Raw genomic sequence first — 16,850 nt, forward strand, 5'->3', positions numbered from 1 at the left:
ATCTCAATCCACCAATATCTAGCTGCCAATATCACAGAGGACTTCCTGTAAGCTACTACATTTGTCAGCGTTCTATTGTCGATTTTCTGTTTAATACCATAATGGTCGTTGTAGCTGTAACTGATAGTGTGGTTTGCTCAGTATATATGCTGGTCATGTGGTGCCAACAACTGTACTGCTTCAGGCTGTATTTTATACTTTCATTACAATTTTGCACATTTTTTAAACATACCCGGTCCCATAAATCACCTCCAGTGGCTCTCAGAGGACAGACATTTACTGCCTGACCCCGACCAAAAGTACTGGTTCAACAGTATTGTAACATTCAGAAAATAATAGATAGACCTTATGTGGTGGAGGGCATGTTGTAAACATCTCAATAAATGTGCAGATCACGAGCGAACATGAGCAGGAAGCCAGAGGACAGGGATCTACCGATAGTCGGTGAAATTAAAAGCCTCCCCTTATCTCTGCAGCAGAGTGGCCCCGCAAGCAGCAGCAGCAACAAACCCAACCAAAGCACAGCAAGACAACACGGCAGCAAAGCAAAGGAGCACTTCAGAAGGAGAGGCTGTTTTTTTCGGCAGCGCTGTGTACACACCTTGGCATTAATATAGGGGTCAAAGGGCCCACAGCGCTTGAACTCTTTATGGTCTACAGAGCTCTGGGAGGGAGGAAGAGAAGATAGGCCAATGGATTCAGACAAGCAATGACAAAATGAATGGTGATCACAAATGAGTCAAACTAAACAAAGAGGAGAAACAAAAATCAGAGTTGGGTTAATGAACATTCAGATGTCATGAACAGGCCGGGAGAAATGACACAAAATGAGACAAATGTACTTTTTCATCTTTTGATTTTTGCTACAGTTTAGTGCGGCTTGTTTGCTAACATTTGTGGAGCTCATAATGGGTCATTTCTCCTCATCCCAAACAGGAAAGACCAGAGCCGGTCCAGGAAGCTGTCTGTGCAGTAAGCAACCAAACAAAATATGAAAACATAAGGGTTAAAACAGTTCAGAAGGGGGAGGGCACTTCACACACTAGCATGGCGTCAAAACACTTCAAATACCACAGCATCACAGTAGAAGTCACACTCATGATGCAGGTTAATGCACTCTGGTCACCATCTTTTTAACATTCATTTGGTTCAAATATAGTGCAGAGCATGCCATGCTGAACTAGAATCAGAAATATATCTCCATGTGGCATTTTGTTTCTAGAAATGACCTCCTTACCAAGTGAATGATTGACTTCCTATGGCTGCTGATTAAACCATTACAAATCTAACTGTTAAACTTCAATTGGTCAACAAGTGTGCTGAAAATCAAAACTTTCTTGACTTTAAAAGACAACCTAATACATCTTCTGCATACACAAACTCCCACGATCACATATCACAAACAGATTGGGGAACAAATCAATTTAGTAACATTTCACGACTCATGATATTATCAGCATGGTAAATGGGTTTAAAACCAAAAAGTGAAGCCAAGAGACCAAAACACACACACACACACACACACACACACACACACACACACACACACACACACACACACACACACACACACACACACACACACAGACACACACACACACACACACACACAGAAGAGCAAATGCAGTGGCAGACCTGCTCGTTGAGTCTGGGGTGTGAGGGTCCCTGGTGAATGAGCAGTTTGACGATGTGTTCGTCTCCCTTCCACGCAGCCAGGTGGAGCGGGTAGCAGCCCTTGTTGTCGGCGATGTTGGTCAAGGCCTCGTTTCGTAGCAGCGCCTCTACCACCTCGCTGCAGACCAAGGAAAGGGACAGGGGCCGAGAGTATGAACCACACTAATGAATACACACACGGCCTTAGCAAACATGCAGTTAATAGCTTTATCTCCCCAGTGGGACACTCGTCTGTGAGGGGCAGACCTCATTAAACGCATAACGACGGGAGCTGAAACGGGCGTTTCTCCCGATTCCCAGAGTTATCTATCACTGATCTACCTGTGTCCATTTAGGGCGGCGTGGTGGAGAGGGGAGTATCCAGTGCTGTCCACACAATTCACATTGGGGCCTCTCCAGATGCTGTTAAGAATAGAAAGGGTTGTTAGGCTTCCATAACACTACAACACACATACCAAACAAACACCAGCCTATCCCTCTGTAAAGTCTCGAACTGTGGGTGTGACTGACTCTGTTGTGATCGTTATCTCAGGGCCTCAGTCCTCTCGCAGCGGCAACTTCACATCACACCCCAGCCACCACCTACACACATGTGGGGGGGGTACATGCACTCCCTCTCTCTCTCTCTCGCTAAAAAAATCATGTGAGAGGACAGGAATGAGAAGGCACACGCCAGCAGCAGCAGCAGCATCAAACCAGGAAGTAAAACAGACACCATCGGCACTGAGCAGCAGCTACGAGTTAACTTCTGTCTTAATTTACAGTAACTACATGCAACGTCAGCCTGATTATTCTGGGCCAAGGCCTGGAAGAAGAATGGGGCTTTTGTTATGCAGTACAGGCAAGCTGCAACAAACAAAGCAGGGCCTGAAAGCACTGACGGGGTAAAGTGTAAGGTAGCCCAGCATTAGCCCAGCACTCTCATTCACTGGAGCTGAACTCAGCTGTCAGCTCAGATTGGTTTGTTCCTTTTAATTTGCAAAGAGCGCTGTGGTGAGGAGGAGGAGGAAAGAGAACGATGATAGAAGATGGGGGGGGGGGGGTTAAAGGGAGACTGAGGGAGTAATTTAAGAGGCTAAAGGATGTCTGGTGAGGCGGAGTGCCAGGACTGGGATGTGGGGCTCTCTGAACGACCTCAACACATCCTAAATAAATCATGCGACACAGAAATCCCAGCACGAGTGAACCAAATATCTGAGACCGGAGCCTTTCGCCGAGCAGACAGAGAACGGGAGCGAAACCAGTGGGCCTCACAGAGAATCAATCGTGAATGGGAGAGAACGCCAAAAGAGTTTTTACTATTTACTTACCTTTTGATATAGAAATCTGCCTCAAAACCAATGCAAACTACTGATTTGACATTAGGATGGCTTCATGAATTATGACTTTTGATGCGTGCAAGTCCTTTCCATGAATAAAGCCTTTGGCGAGAACTCTACGAGGACAACGAGCATTACGGGCGATTTGCACATTTTTTTTTTTGCTCACCCTCCTCATATCGGCTTCAGCGCTACTGTTTGACTTTGCTTCACACACACGGGGCTATTTTTTGTCGCAGTAATGGTTGTTTTGCCCCCCCCCCCCTAAAATATATCTCCCATAATAGCTTTCAGAGCAGCCTGCAATTACACAGTCAGAGCCGTCTCATTAAATAAGTGTCTTAGAGGGCTCTATAGCCCGCAGAACAATGAGCCTGATAGAGCACAGACACACAGGGATGCACCACTCCACTAGTCATTGTAAAAGCCATTTATTTCTTACAGCAGGCGCTCTGGGTCTCATCTCAGTCAGGCAGCCATGAGGAAGACATGGGGCATCAAAGAGCAGAGCTAGGAGGAAATACAGTGCCTCGCAAAATGTACCCCCCTTGAGATTAATATATTTTGTTGCGCTACACAAAATTGTAATGACAAAAACCTTTTTTGATGCATGCATATGTATACACCCCCTTTGCTAAGAAACTCCCCCCAACAGATCTGATTTGATCCAACCAAATATCATCAGGTAATTAGTTAAATTAATACCACCTGTGTACAATCTGTGTGTCACGTGATCCGTCACATGATCTCACGGAGCGCCATTAAAGCAATTTTTACAAGTTGGAAAGAACACGGCACTACAACAAACCTGCCAAGAGAGGACCGACCTCACGGACCAGGCAAGCAGGGCTTTAGTCAGAGAGGCAACAAAGAGACTGAAGATAACCCTGAATGAGCTGTGAAGCTCCACAGTAGAGGTCGGGGGGGAAAAGGAAAACAGGTTTGCAGTTCGCCAAAAACCAAAATGTATTTTCTTTTTCTGTAAGAATAAATGCTTGCACCACTTTTCAGTTTTTTCATTTCACTTCACCAATTTTGACCATTTAGTTTAGGTCCATTACATAATATCTGAATAAGAAAATCTTAATTCAACAAAATAGGAAATACTTTTGCAAGGCACTGTGTTAGAGTGGGGAAAGAGTGGCGGGAGGAAATGCTGTGGATTGATAAACTTCTGTTACGAGAGAGGGAGAACATGTGTGCGCTACGATTAAGTCAGCTCTTAAAAGGCGTCACGCACACACACACTTCCTCGCCATTCCTCCCAAACCAGTAACCAAATTTCTCGTTAAGAGTACAGCAACACTGCCTTGTGCATGGCCGCTGAACACATCAAAAGAGAAAACGGGAGACAGAAACAGACCTCTAGTTGCTGTCCCAGATAAAAGGGTTATGTAACGGCTTACAGCAAAAAGCCCATAAACAAACTAACATAAACATGAACAGAGCAGCGACCACGACTAAAGAATTTAACAAAATCGGGCAAAGGGCAGGAACGACTGCCAGAGTAATGCAAGAAGGCGTGCCGTGGCTGTGGGAACACAATAAACACGATCTTGTGATTCCATTGCATTGATTGTCGAGTCATGCGAGTGAACGTGAGGACATTTACTCTGTGCTTTAAAAACAACAATGCAAGATAAACACTCCGCTGTATCACGAGACATATTGAAAGATTTCCCTTTGACATTCAAAGTCATCAATTTAGTAGAAAATGTGGTATAGAAGCTAAAATGTATGACACCTTTGCAGATTGGTCGTCCTCAGCGGCCATGAGTTGGATGCGTCAGTGACAGAAGTTTCACTCAGAAACACAAACACTGTGTTACATCAACTGCACGACCAAAAGAAAACCCAACGATGCATCACAAACCACAGCCATGAGGTCACTTTCTGCTTTCCATATCCATGATATTACAGCTCTAATCTGGGACACGGGTGGTAATTAACGCCATCAGGATCATCTGCACGCAGAGGGAACAAAGATGTCCGCTCATTATGATTCCTCACTGTGATGGTGTTTAAAACTTGCTATACGCAGAGCTGCCTCGTTGTTGTTGCAGCTTTAAGTGCAGTCCAAGTGTTACGTCCTCGGAGCATTTTGGCAGCATGGCGCTCAAGGGCATGAGTCAGAGTGGTGCTCGACAGTCGACAATCCACTTCATCCTCTTACTACGGCTCACCACCAACTCAACTGAGGGACGGGGCTTAGCGGGCCCATAGCAGGGCAATGGGCAAAAAAAAAAAAAGGAAGAGTTGATTTGGTTTGGGAGGGGGCACATTCATGCGAACTGACTGAGGAATTCCTGTATGAAAGGCTGAGCTAATCCTTAATTTCCCTGAGGGAATATCAACGGGATGAAGCTGGAGTTTGAGAAAGATTCTGGGGGGGCTCTAATACTGTGTTGTGCAAAGCCCGGCCAGTACGAGAGGAGGGAGGATAATGACATTTTCCCTCCTTTATGTGTTCTCTGCATTAGTCTGCTGGTGTTAGTCACACATACTGATGGCATTTTAAAAAGACGGTCATTTCCAAAATATGTGGTCTTAAACATAAATCTCCACTGTGTTTTACTCCGACGTCCAGATGTCACGGAGAACAATAATTAAACGCACAAACAGAAGACACTGGAGTTTCGTTCTTTCGGCTTGTCGATGCTCATGTGAAGTGACTAAACTATCTGGTCACAGGAAGACACAAGATATTCTGGTCTATTTCTAGACCAGGACTAACCAGAACTACCAGATCTTTTTATTGCGTGCCATTTAACAACAGCAGGAATTCAAAGTAAACTTTTCCATTTCAGCGGCACGCTACAATATTTCCGGTTGAACCAAACGTTATGATCACATGATTATTCATGGTGCCTTAAGGAATAGTCGAGGCACAATTCAAACTTAGGTTTAAGCAAATAAGAACCCAGGTGATTGTGAACCCGGTGTCAAATAAACAGATTTGTCCTCCAGCCTATTAGCTGTGTGACAACACTGGGGATTAGTCTCGCCCAGGGCACCGAGCCCAGCAGTGACTGGCGCATGCCAGCCACCGTCAGGGAAGCTGGGCTTGATTATTATGCATATTGCTGGCGGGTGGTGAAACCAGATGCCCCGCAACCAAACAGCCAACTTTAGCATCTTCTCCTCAGCAGAGAGAGAATGAAGCACCTGCCAGAGGCATCCAGGCCTGCTGAGGAATAATAATACATGTATTTCTCTTAATGCTCTTAATGAGCTAAAATCTCTGGCAAGACAGCATGTTGTGATCAAAGACCTAAGACTGTGATAAAGTAGTGCACACTCATCATGAAGGTTGGGGGTAGTGGATATATACTGTTTTGTTCTGGGGGAGTTTAACAAGTTGGGCAGCACAGAGAAATATATTAGGCAACAAACTTCAAATCTTTGGCACGGCTATGACACGGCGTAAACAAGTCTGGGACTTAATTTCTTGATCATGTGGTTGATGCTTCTGACCATTGATTAACTTAAGCGATCCATCCAATAGTTGTCAAGAGATCTCACCCAAAATCACAAATATCAGCCCCCTGGTGGCCCGACATTAAATCTGTACAAACTTAACAGTCTATGAACTTTCTTGCCAATCCATCCAATAGTTGAGATATTTCAGTCTGGACCACGGTGGTGGACCGAACATTGCCACCAGTAGAGTGGCTAAAATATAAGTAAAAAACACACAAAAGTTACAGTTGAAATGTTTGAGGTAGGCCGTCCTCAAAATGTATCAAATAATGAAATTGCCATCTTAATCATTTCAGAATTCTTTTATAAAATACATTTGTGACAAACAACACACACTGTTCTGCTCATTTTTTGTAACAGGTGTAACTTTAGTATGAAAACATGGTGGAATTGGCAAGCTAACGTTAGCTAGCAAACTAGCCAGCCGCTAAATGAGATAAATTAAACAACGCTCCATCTACACACTCGTAAGAAAGAACATTTCTATCGCCAGATAGTCATTAACGCTGATTCACCAGGTGTTGTGCTGATAGCTTCATTCCCAGTACACAGAAAGGAGAGAAGAGGCTTGTGCTGTGATTGTAATGCTAACAATCGACTCTGTGGGAAGAGATGAGAAGGGGGGTCTGATAGAGGGCGTTAGCATTCTTTTATGTCATGATGTTGTTGTTGTTGTTATTGTTTTAGTGCTACAGTAAACAGCTCCGGTTGTAATGCAAAGGAAAGTAATGAAGACGGCAATATGGTAGCTCATTTGCCCATTCGAGTGTAGAGCACAGCTTGGGCGTCAAAACCACTGGTGGCAGGACGAAAAGGTGGGATGACTACAGAAGAAAAGAGACGGGGACAATCGGATGGGTCGAGAAAAAGAAGGAAAACACATTCAATCACATTCTGTTTTCCAACAAGCTGGCATTTCCCCACACCGACCTCACAGTTTCACACCGGCACCCCCGGTGCCTTTTGCTCGAAAGAGCGAGCTGATGTGTAGTTTCGACTCAAATCTTGCCGGGCGGACAGTCAGTTATTTTCAGTTATGCTGACAACCCAGTTCTGGAAATAGCACACAGCTTCTGTCTTGGCGTGGTTGAAGATTTTGTCAAATACTGCTCAGGCATTCTTTAACTTCTTAATGTTTGTGACCATAAGACTACTCTATGTCACACCCTTATTTATGATATAATGCATCTGTGTGTGTTTCACAGTTACAGTCGATGCAGTTGCCAATCTGCATGCTGAGGCTAATCCGGTCCAGAATACAATATTTTTACTTTTATACGGTTTACACACGTATCAAAGCGAAGGGGATTCTCAGATAAATTGTTTCCTGTGTGAACATATTGAGGGCAGTGCCGTTACTCTGGCTCCAAGTACAACATGTTTGAAGTCTGGAGGTGGAGGTGGAGTGTTGTGGGCTCAGCAGGTGGGCAAGAAGACTGCTGAGAGCAGCAGAGTGGGAGAGAAAGGAAGACGCCAGCCAGCAGGATGAAAACGTCTGGGTTGGGGGTTGCTACCATCCAGCTAACGCACATGTAGGACTGCACAGGTTGAGAAAGAGGGAGGGGGGGGGGGCTGACGTCTCTGCTCGTTGTGGTACCTCTTCCTACAAATGGGCTCAACCACCACACACAGAGATGCACCCTAACCTCAGCAGCATTATCTTTCCCATTTGTCCATTTGTTATTACAAGGCTTTCCGAATGTGAGGTGAAGTAGAGTTCACATAAACAAGCTCACATGAGACTCAGTAAATGTGTCTTTGTGTTGCCGACATAAGCAACTTTCTGTTTCTTTTAACACGGGAAGCACAGAAAGATGAAAATAAATAAAAAGAGAACTAGGAGACAAAAATGTGTCTAATGAAGCACTTTAAATAATGAAAATGGCCATTGGTATCAATGGGCCTCATTCACCGTGACCTTCCTAAGATTGACCTCAGAAAAGTCTACTTCTCATTCATGACGTGTTCTTAAACTGCTGAATTGTTCGTACCTGCATTGTTATAATGATGGATCCCATTGTCCTCTTAAATTGAAAGCACATGCCGGTTGATCCTAATTATCATAGGGAAACGCCCCGCCAATAGGCATAAAGGAGTATGAGACCGCAGGGCCGTGTGCACACAGAAACTGAAAGGCCCCCGAACAAAAGTCATAAAGAGTTAGTGAGTCTGTTCTTACAACATTAGTGAATGTCAGAATCAGGGGTAGGTTCTTCTTCAGAACGGTTGCTGTCCAAAGTTATTATCATTGTCGATTGGCATCCATACAACTCATCGGGAGAATTTCCTCTACAAACTAATTAAGAAACCCCTGACCCACTTAGATGAAATCTATTCTTATCTTACCAGGTTAAACACTGTAGTGTCTGCCCCCCCACACACCCACACATATGTGGAATTCATCACTGCTACCGAGTGCCTTTCTGCATGCCTTCTCCGACTACACAAACATGGGCCCGTAAACATAACGCGCAGAGCATCCCAAACTCAGATGCTCCTGGAATGCTAACATGGTGGTGTTAGATTTCCCAGCTACCACTGCTCCCTCCTGGGCTGAACCAGCTACAGTTTCTCTCAGTTCAGAGGTCAACAGACCTGCTGTTCGGCCTGCTTTTGCCCACCTACGAATGATGCGAGGGTACTCACCAGCACTGGAAAAGCGAATACAACTGCCTTGTTAACGCTGTCTGCCTGCACACAAAGCGGGCAGTGAGACAGTTTGCATGAGCTTTGACAGCTACAGTGAAACCCAGCTAGAGACTGAGGGTGTCAGATTCCCGCTGTGAGCCGGTCATCTGCAGACACACCATCCCGAGTCCTGCAGCGCACCTTCACACTCACAGTGAATTCTACATGCACAAAGATCCTAATAACAGAGGAGCTCCAGGGACATTTGTTTATTTTTTTTTTATTTTTTTAAAAGGACAGCCTATGCAGCGGCTATTTTCTCGGCTCACACCGCTCTGAAAGCATGGGTCTGCTTGGGAAATTGTGTATGTAATGGGATGGAACGATCTGGAGTTGTGCCCAAGCCTCTTAAAATGCTAAACAAGTCATTACACTGATAGAAATACTTTCCTCTCTAGCATTCAGAGAAAGGCGTCACGTGCTGCGGAGAAAACTAATTTCAAGAGGTCTTTGTGAATACCAAATTTAAATTAAAAATAAATAAATAAATAAAAAAGCCCCACTTGTATTAACCAACACTCTAAATAGGTGGTCCAATTCTATCCAAATGACAGCTCAATTTCCTTTGTGATACAAAAAAAAGCCCCAGCATGGTCTTTAGGGACTGATATGAATATGAAAAGGCATCATTCTACGCTCTGTCAGTGGGACAAAGGACACGGCTGTGATGCTGGGAGACGAGCCCTCATCTGGCTAAGCTCTCAGAGTGTGTGTCCAGAACTCCATGCATTCCTCTTTTAATTCCCCCTCAGTGGGCCGGCACTTTCTCTGCCAGGGACTTGTCTTACCTCGGGTCTGACCGCAGCAGCTGCCTGTGTTTGGACAACCTCGTCCAGGAAGTGCTAGTCAAGAGCTCTTCCTGTAGACCTCTGGGATCAAAACGGGGGTCTGGGGGCCATAGCAAAAACTATGAAAACACAGCGAATGCGCGCCCTACGATAAGGCCTCATATGGACCACTTCACAGTTGTAAACATTCCAAACGTGTCCTGTTTTATTTCCTGTGTGTCAATGACATGAGCCGACAGGAAGTACACATGGACCCAAGCCCATGCAATACTGTTTATACGGACTATAGATACCAAAATGGCTTAAATAATTCCAACAAACACTATCAGCTCATCAGGTTGACTTCCCGTGGCACTATGAAAGTTTACACCGTGACCCTCCGACTCGAGGAAGCCCCCGCCCAGCTCATCTTGGTGATAATGGAGCGCCGAGGAACAAATGTTCGGGGGCGGCGGCAGCGTTAAAACATGCCGGGGTCAGTGTCTATATCGTGGAAACCGCTGGGATGCAGCCTCCTGGGAAAGCAGACATTCCTCAGAGCAGAGCTGTACACTCGACTGGTTACAACAACAACGCAAGTCTTGACAAGCTCCCCATTCCAGAGCAAGAACACCGAAAATCTAGTGGAAACACAACACACCTTCAGAGAACGGCGATGAAGCTGATTGGGTTAGATTATTACAACGGCATATAGCCTGCTGTTTAATCTATACATTAAACAGGATGTTATTGACTAGATTATGCGCATACGGCCTAATATCTCGCTATAACAGCTCAAAACACAACAATTACACACCTATTTTGGCTACAGGCCAACTAAAATTACACATATTTCCTGACAGAAATGGAGGTTAAAGTGCTCGTACTAGAGCAGGAGTGTAAACAACACACATCCCTTTGTTGACATCACAACCAACACAGGCTACAGTTTTTCTAAAGACAGATCCCGCCGATCAAATCTCCTCTGACAGGATTACAGGCCTCACGCTTCCCAACAATGGATGATGATGATGATGAATAAATTCTGGTGAAAGAAAAGAAGAAGAAACACGCCCACCGAGCCAAAGCCCGTACCGCTGCAGTAATTCACTGTGATGTCCTTAAAACGTATTGACATTTTAATTAAGCAAACTAAATCAAACGCCATAAACAATAGCAACAATCCCCCAGAATGCCCTGGGGTCACGGATCTTGTAACTTGTTATATTCTAAGAGCTCAGGTGTCCACAGGCAACTCTCTTCTTTTTCACGTCTGTACACCAGTAGTTAATTAATTTCCTACAGAGTCTAGCCAATAATTTCCCAGAGAGCTATCGTTGCCAAACATTGATTGCGCAAGTCGGAATAAATGACACACAACAGACTCCTCGGTCCGCCCACAGACAGAGATGGAGTCCGCCTTTGACTGCATGACATCTCGGAATTGGATTTCCGATTAGAAGGGGTTTAATGTAATTACCTTGAGTACTTGTGCAGTCTGCGCTGAGTAACACAGCCATGCATCACCTCGGGCTTCGCCGTAACACTCGTCCCCTGAATGAAGGTGCCTGGGCTCCCAGAGGAGCAATATCACATTTTGATTGACAGATGTGCACCTGCATGTGTTCAGCATTAACAGTAAGGGTGCGGGGAAGCCACTTGTAGGCTTTCGACATGCTGCACTTAGCCTGGCAATATGTTTGAGCCTAAAACGTCTACAAGCTATATGTCACTTTGATCTACAGGCAGACGCATAGAAGCCTGTGTAGCTTTATAAAGTAAGCTCTTCTCAACTACAAAGCTTGTTATTATCTTTCTCTGAGAGTCCTAATATTGCATACAGCACAATGGCTGTCTCTGGGCAAAGTATGGATGCATTATGAAACTCCCATCATTTTCAGAAAAACATGTTTCGGCCCAGGGTAATTCATAAATCCTGTTGTGGTAAGCCCATAACTCAGATAACATCTGCAGCGCAAAATGAACCCCAGAACTTATCAGATCTGTTACATTTCATCCTATTATTCAATATGAGCCAGCAGCTCTCATCTGCACCAAGTTAAAGGCATGGTACACTAATAGACCAAGCTCCCTCTTCATAATACGGAGAGGAATTTAATGCAATCTTACATAATCCATCCCTGTTTTAGGGAAAGTTGTCCTGTTTTGACCAGCACTCCAAAATCAGTTGAGGCATCGGCATGTGTGCATGTGTGCATGTGTGCACAGGTGGGCCTTGTTCATGTGGGCAAGACAGGTATTGTACATTGACTGTAGTTTGCTTTCTTATCTCTAAATCGGAGGAGTGACGAGGACAAAAAAAAGCATTGGTGACGAGCAAACACCTTCGACTGAGCAGCTGAACATGTCTAACCTTCCATGGTTGATCGTATACAGATGTGGAGAACCACATCAAACGTCTGCCTCACCGAGACACTTCCTTCTGTGACCTCTGATAGATAGAAATAAACACCCACGCAGATGAAGTGAAGGAACAAGGGGTTTCAAATCTCAGGGCTGTTCAAACTATTTGCAGTAAAAAAAAAAAAATACAATGCTGCTTAAAGAAATAGTCTGAATCTGACAACTGGCTTTCTATTCCACCTCCACCAGTGAGTGTCTAGACTATCTGTAAGCAATTAATAATGCATCCGTGTTAGTTTTTACAGAGACAGGGGCTGTTTTGTTGCAGATCTCTCTTGTTTAGTTGCATCATTACCTACCAAGGCCGTTTTTTTTTTTTGTGTGTTGCACATTACAGTACAGCTTACACAGAGCTGGGAGCTAACAAAGAAGCATGCCACTGCTCCTGCGCTGGTTTAGGTTGTGTTTGTTTGGCAATGCAAAAGGGAAGCATCGTGGTTGGTTATTGTGTAGCCAACGGTATTTATTATTTACTTTATAGAGTACAACAGTAAATGATCAGAGTATACTTGACAGGGACAGCGCCGCTGGCTGTCTCCCGTTCGGTCGTATCCGCCTCCAGAGCCTACCTGAGCAGACTGGAGAGCGGATGAGAGGAGGCGCCGTGCCCGCCGCTGTTGCCGCTTCCACCGGTCCCCGAAGAACCGCTGCCGGTGCCGGCGGACTGTCGCTTCCCGGATAAAAGCTTCTCCACGGCGGCCAGGTTTCCCGTGCGCGCCGCTTCAAGAAGTTCCTGCTCCTTCCCCATCGCGGATCCCAGACAATATATATGTATATATATATATATATATATATATCAGAGGAGGCGCGGGGAAGAGAAGAAAAATTGGGGGGTAGGTGGGTGGTGGTTGGGGGGTGGAATTCCTCTGCGATCCCCCGTTTTTTCACCCGAACCTTTGGTTATTCCTCAGTACGGAGAGGAAACGAAAAGCTCCCTCCGCCGCTGGATCCGTGCGTCCCGATCCACGGTGCCGCCAGTGTCACAAGGAGGAAAAGTTTCGTTGCAGCAGCACGGTACCACCATCAAGCAAACTTCCTCTGACCAGTCCCCCCGAGCCTCGTCCGTCACTTCCTCGAAACTGCCCTTTCTTTCTGCATCTCCAATCCGAAACGCCTCAGCCACACACACACATACACGCACACACACATACATGCAACCCCCTAGCACGCCCCCCCCTAGCTGCTTCATAGATCGAGTGGATGGGCATAAGCAAGATGGCGCCCGGGCTGAAGTATGTGGATTATACCATCCAGTGTTTTAGATATCTGTCATATGTGGGTCTGAAGCACATTATAAAAACTAACCTTTTTAATAATGTATTGTTAAACAGTCACCAAGTGTGTCAACTATTAACTGCGCGAGACTATCGAGAATAACTAGGTAGTATTGTTGGTATTCATGACAGTTTTTTTTAAGAAAAAAAAAACGTGTCAAATTCCCTTAATGGGTGTGATCACGAAAAAGAACATTTCACAACCTCTGATCAGGTGATAGCAGACAATAAACAGCAGGGAAGATTGTCTAAACCTCTAAACTGTGATTTAACAGTTTGTTTGTTTTAATAGATAAATCATGGCACTGTATTAATTTTTTCCCTAACAGTCAAAGCAAAAATACACATTAAACATCGTGTTTAATGGTAGCTTGTTTAGTACCCTTGATGAATTTCTCTGCGTGTTTATGTCTGCCTGCATGTGTCTATAAAGTGTGTTCAAAACCGGAAACGGAAACCCGGATAATGCTATCAACAAGCCAGGAGAACCACTCTGGTGCTATCTCTGCTTTCAGACTAAGGAGTTGCTTGAATTACATATTAGTGCACAGTGCGGTATCTTTATTTGTTAGCTTACTTGCCGACTAGTGTAGAATATATAGCTAACGTTATTTTAGCTAAACCGTTAGCTTGATATTAGTGCTGCTTTGTTGACGCCTAGCTGCAGAGAGGGTAAGTGCATGTTGCATCCATGCTATTTTATATGTAAATATGATTATTAACACAAACCTTTATACTCTTTATTGATGCTTCTCAGCTAAAATGCTTCTCCGCCGACTGTAGATGGTCATGTAGCTGCAACGCGTTTGCTTCCATCTTAATTTGGGTAACGTTACGTTACAGAAAGCAAACGGATAGCTAACTCAGCTAGCGTTAGCCAATGAAGTACCTCCATTGATATTACAGAATCTGAAGCTGTCAGCCAGCGTTGGAGGGACCTGAGTAATTATGGCCGACCCTGCACGGATCAAACCTGAGGTTAAACCCGAGGAGCATCTTAAATCAGAGGACACCGGAGATGTACCTGCCACTGCAAAACCCACAGATGTAAACAAAGAGTCGTCCTCGAAAGATCAGGCCAAAGAGGAGGGGAACGCTGTGAGTTCTGAAGCTTGGGGCTCTAATTAAAGATGGAGCACCATAACGTTTTCTGTCTTGACAATATTAATGAGCTTATGCAGCTTCACAGAGATCATCTCATTGTTTTGTCTTCCACTGTGAAGGATATGGCAGCTGGGGAAGATGACGAAGAAGGAAGCGCTTCCAAAAGACTAAAGGTGGAACCAGAGAAGAAGAAGGAGAGGCGCCAAAAGGTTGACGAGGATGAAATACAAAAGATGCAGTAAGGCTGTCTCACAGAATATTCCAATCCACCAAAATACTCTCAAGTCTCATCCCAGTAAACAGCACGTAACCCCCCATGTTCCTCTTGTCTGACAGAGTTTTGGTGTCGTCCTTTTCTGAAGAGCAGCTAAATCGCTATGAGATGTACAGACGTTCTGCCTTCCCCAAGGCAGCTATTAAGAGGGTAAGTATTTCTAAACACAGAAAGTTATTTTTCTTTTAATCTCCAAAGCTACTTTATTGGCTCAATGTTTTATTTTCTTTACTTTTTCTAGCTGATCCAGTCCATAACAGGATCATCAGTGTCCCAGAATGTGGTGATTGCCATGTCGGGTATTTCCAAGGTTTTTGCTGGGGAGATTGTTGAGGAAGGTGAGTGTCAGATATACGAAAACAGAGTAAGCTCAGACCAGATGAAAGTACTTTTCTTTGTGCTTCTCCCTGCAGTTTAAATGTCACTTTTGTGTAGTTAAATACTTTCTTTGTCCTCCCAGCCTTGGACGTTTGTGAGAAGTGGGGAGAGACGCCACCGCTTCAGCCCAAGCATATGAGGGAAGCAGTGAGGAGGTTGAAGAGCCGAGCTCAGATCCCCAACACCAAGTATAAGCAGATTCTCTTTCACTGAGGCACCCCTGCTCTAGATTGCATGGGGCACGTGGCTGGGATTCCAGCAGTGGTGCCATAGCTTGTGGAAAACCTAAATCAAAATCAGTGACAGGAGTATTGAAGAATGGTCAATTCAGGCAAGATCAGGAGGCTCTCTTACATGACATCACAACTGTCTAAGTCCTCTCTGAGCTGCCTTTCACCTCTAATTGTTTGATGCAACATGCAGTGCATTATATTCATGTATAATGGTTGTAAATACAGTATGTTTTTTTTACTGTTTTGGTCTTGTGCCTCAATTATTGTAAAGAACTGGTGAACTTTGGAGATTTGTTTGGGTATTTGTCTGAATTTCCAATAGTTTGACCCAAACATGTTTGGATCTTATTTCTTATTGTATCTTTAGTGAGTAGTTGACTGCAATCATTGAGCCCATCGCAGAATTGATTTAGTTTATCTCACAATACTTAAATGTTTCACGTTTTATTTGGAAATATGTAGACTTTTTATTGAGGGCAAACTATCGATCACACTACTAAAATAATTGGAGTGCGACTCGAACGCATAACTTGCTGTATATTTTATGACAAACAACGTGGACGCCTTAGAAATGTATTTCTTACACGTAAACATCCATTTTCAATTAAAACATAAAGGCACAACTGAAATGTGTTCAATTAATCATTTATTCTTTCAAAATAATTCCCACATACTAGCTTTGGTTCACAGAACCAAGTTTATATTAGTCTCAACGAAGTGATAAAGACGATACAAAATAACTACACAACTGACAAAAATACGGATTTACATCAAAACGAGTGCAAAATCCAGTGAACTTATCACACAAGTGCGAGTAATTCACAAGGCATAAACTACGCAACATTGCCTCAGTACATGCACCTGCTTTCAGTGGCAACACTTTGCCGGGTTGAAGTGAGTCTCGCTTCACTCTCCGTCCATCTCTTCCTTTTTGCATGTCTATGAGCAGATGGAACTCAGAGCACCAGTTTGTCAGCAGTGATGCTACTTCACAGTGAGGCCTGATGGAGGAGAGGGCGGATATGAACTGGGTTTACAGCTACATGTTGCATCCAGCATGGGAAGTCGAACTTCGTCCCGCTGTATTTTTGTCTGCTAAGGCCATGCAAAATCAAAAACATCAAAAGCTGAGTCACATCTAGAAGTTATGCTGAGGTTAGAGGGCAGTATCTCTGCATTCTTACACTGATAGTTAGGATGTGTTGAGTACAGATGCAGTTGAGGCGGAAACATTA

The 16,850-nt window shown here is 44.4% G+C and overlaps 2 protein-coding genes across 10 annotated transcripts in view; one reads left to right on the forward strand and one right to left on the reverse strand.

The window, feature by feature from the left end:
- The window catches only part of LOC306705100 (ankyrin repeat and SAM domain-containing protein 1A), a gene marked incomplete at its 3' end in the record, with an annotated part of 58,826 nt that extends 45,378 nt beyond the window's left edge, over nucleotides 1-13,448 (reverse strand). For 7 of the 9 annotated variants that reach the window (XM_079171777.1, XM_079171780.1, XM_079171779.1 and 4 more), the window contains exons 1-4: nucleotides 12,922-13,448; nucleotides 1,996-2,076; nucleotides 1,636-1,792; nucleotides 602-664 (exon numbers count right to left, since the gene is read on the reverse strand). In XM_079171777.1, coding sequence (XP_079027903.1) covers nucleotides 602-664; nucleotides 1,636-1,792; nucleotides 1,996-2,076; nucleotides 12,922-13,100 — 480 coding nt within the window. In that variant the 5' untranslated portion in view covers nucleotides 13,101-13,448. The remainder of the gene's footprint in view (nucleotides 1-601; nucleotides 665-1,635; nucleotides 1,793-1,995; nucleotides 2,077-12,921) is intronic. The other 2 variants (XM_079171781.1, XM_079171782.1) reach the window with 1 other exon arrangement.
- Nucleotides 13,449-14,059: 611 nt separating this feature from the next.
- taf11 (TAF11 RNA polymerase II, TATA box binding protein (TBP)-associated factor) lies at nucleotides 14,060-15,857 on the forward strand. The gene is made up of 6 exons (XM_079180347.1): nucleotides 14,060-14,298; nucleotides 14,533-14,724; nucleotides 14,850-14,968; nucleotides 15,067-15,154; nucleotides 15,246-15,342; nucleotides 15,465-15,857. Exons 2-6 carry the CDS (start codon nucleotides 14,575-14,577, stop codon nucleotides 15,593-15,595), a joined length of 585 nt encoding a protein of 194 aa, XP_079036473.1. The 5' UTR covers nucleotides 14,060-14,298; nucleotides 14,533-14,574; the 3' UTR covers nucleotides 15,596-15,857.
- Nucleotides 15,858-16,850: the final 993 nt, after the last annotated feature.

Source organism: Pholis gunnellus, assembly GCF_910591455.1.
Source record: "Pholis gunnellus genome assembly, chromosome: 2".
Lineage (NCBI taxonomy): Eukaryota > Metazoa > Chordata > Actinopteri > Perciformes > Pholidae > Pholis > Pholis gunnellus.

Coding starts and splice junctions, on each gene's coding strand:
- taf11 (XM_079180347.1), top strand. CDS start 14,575: ATGGCCGACCCTGCACGGATCAAACCTGAGGTTAAACCCGAGGAGCAT. Junction 14,969..15,066: donor GATGAAATACAAAAGATGCA/GTAAGGCTGTCT, acceptor CTTGTCTGACAG/AGTTTTGGTGTCGTCCTTTT. Junction 15,343..15,464: donor TGGGGAGATTGTTGAGGAAG/GTGAGTGTCAGA, acceptor TTGTCCTCCCAG/CCTTGGACGTTTGTGAGAAG.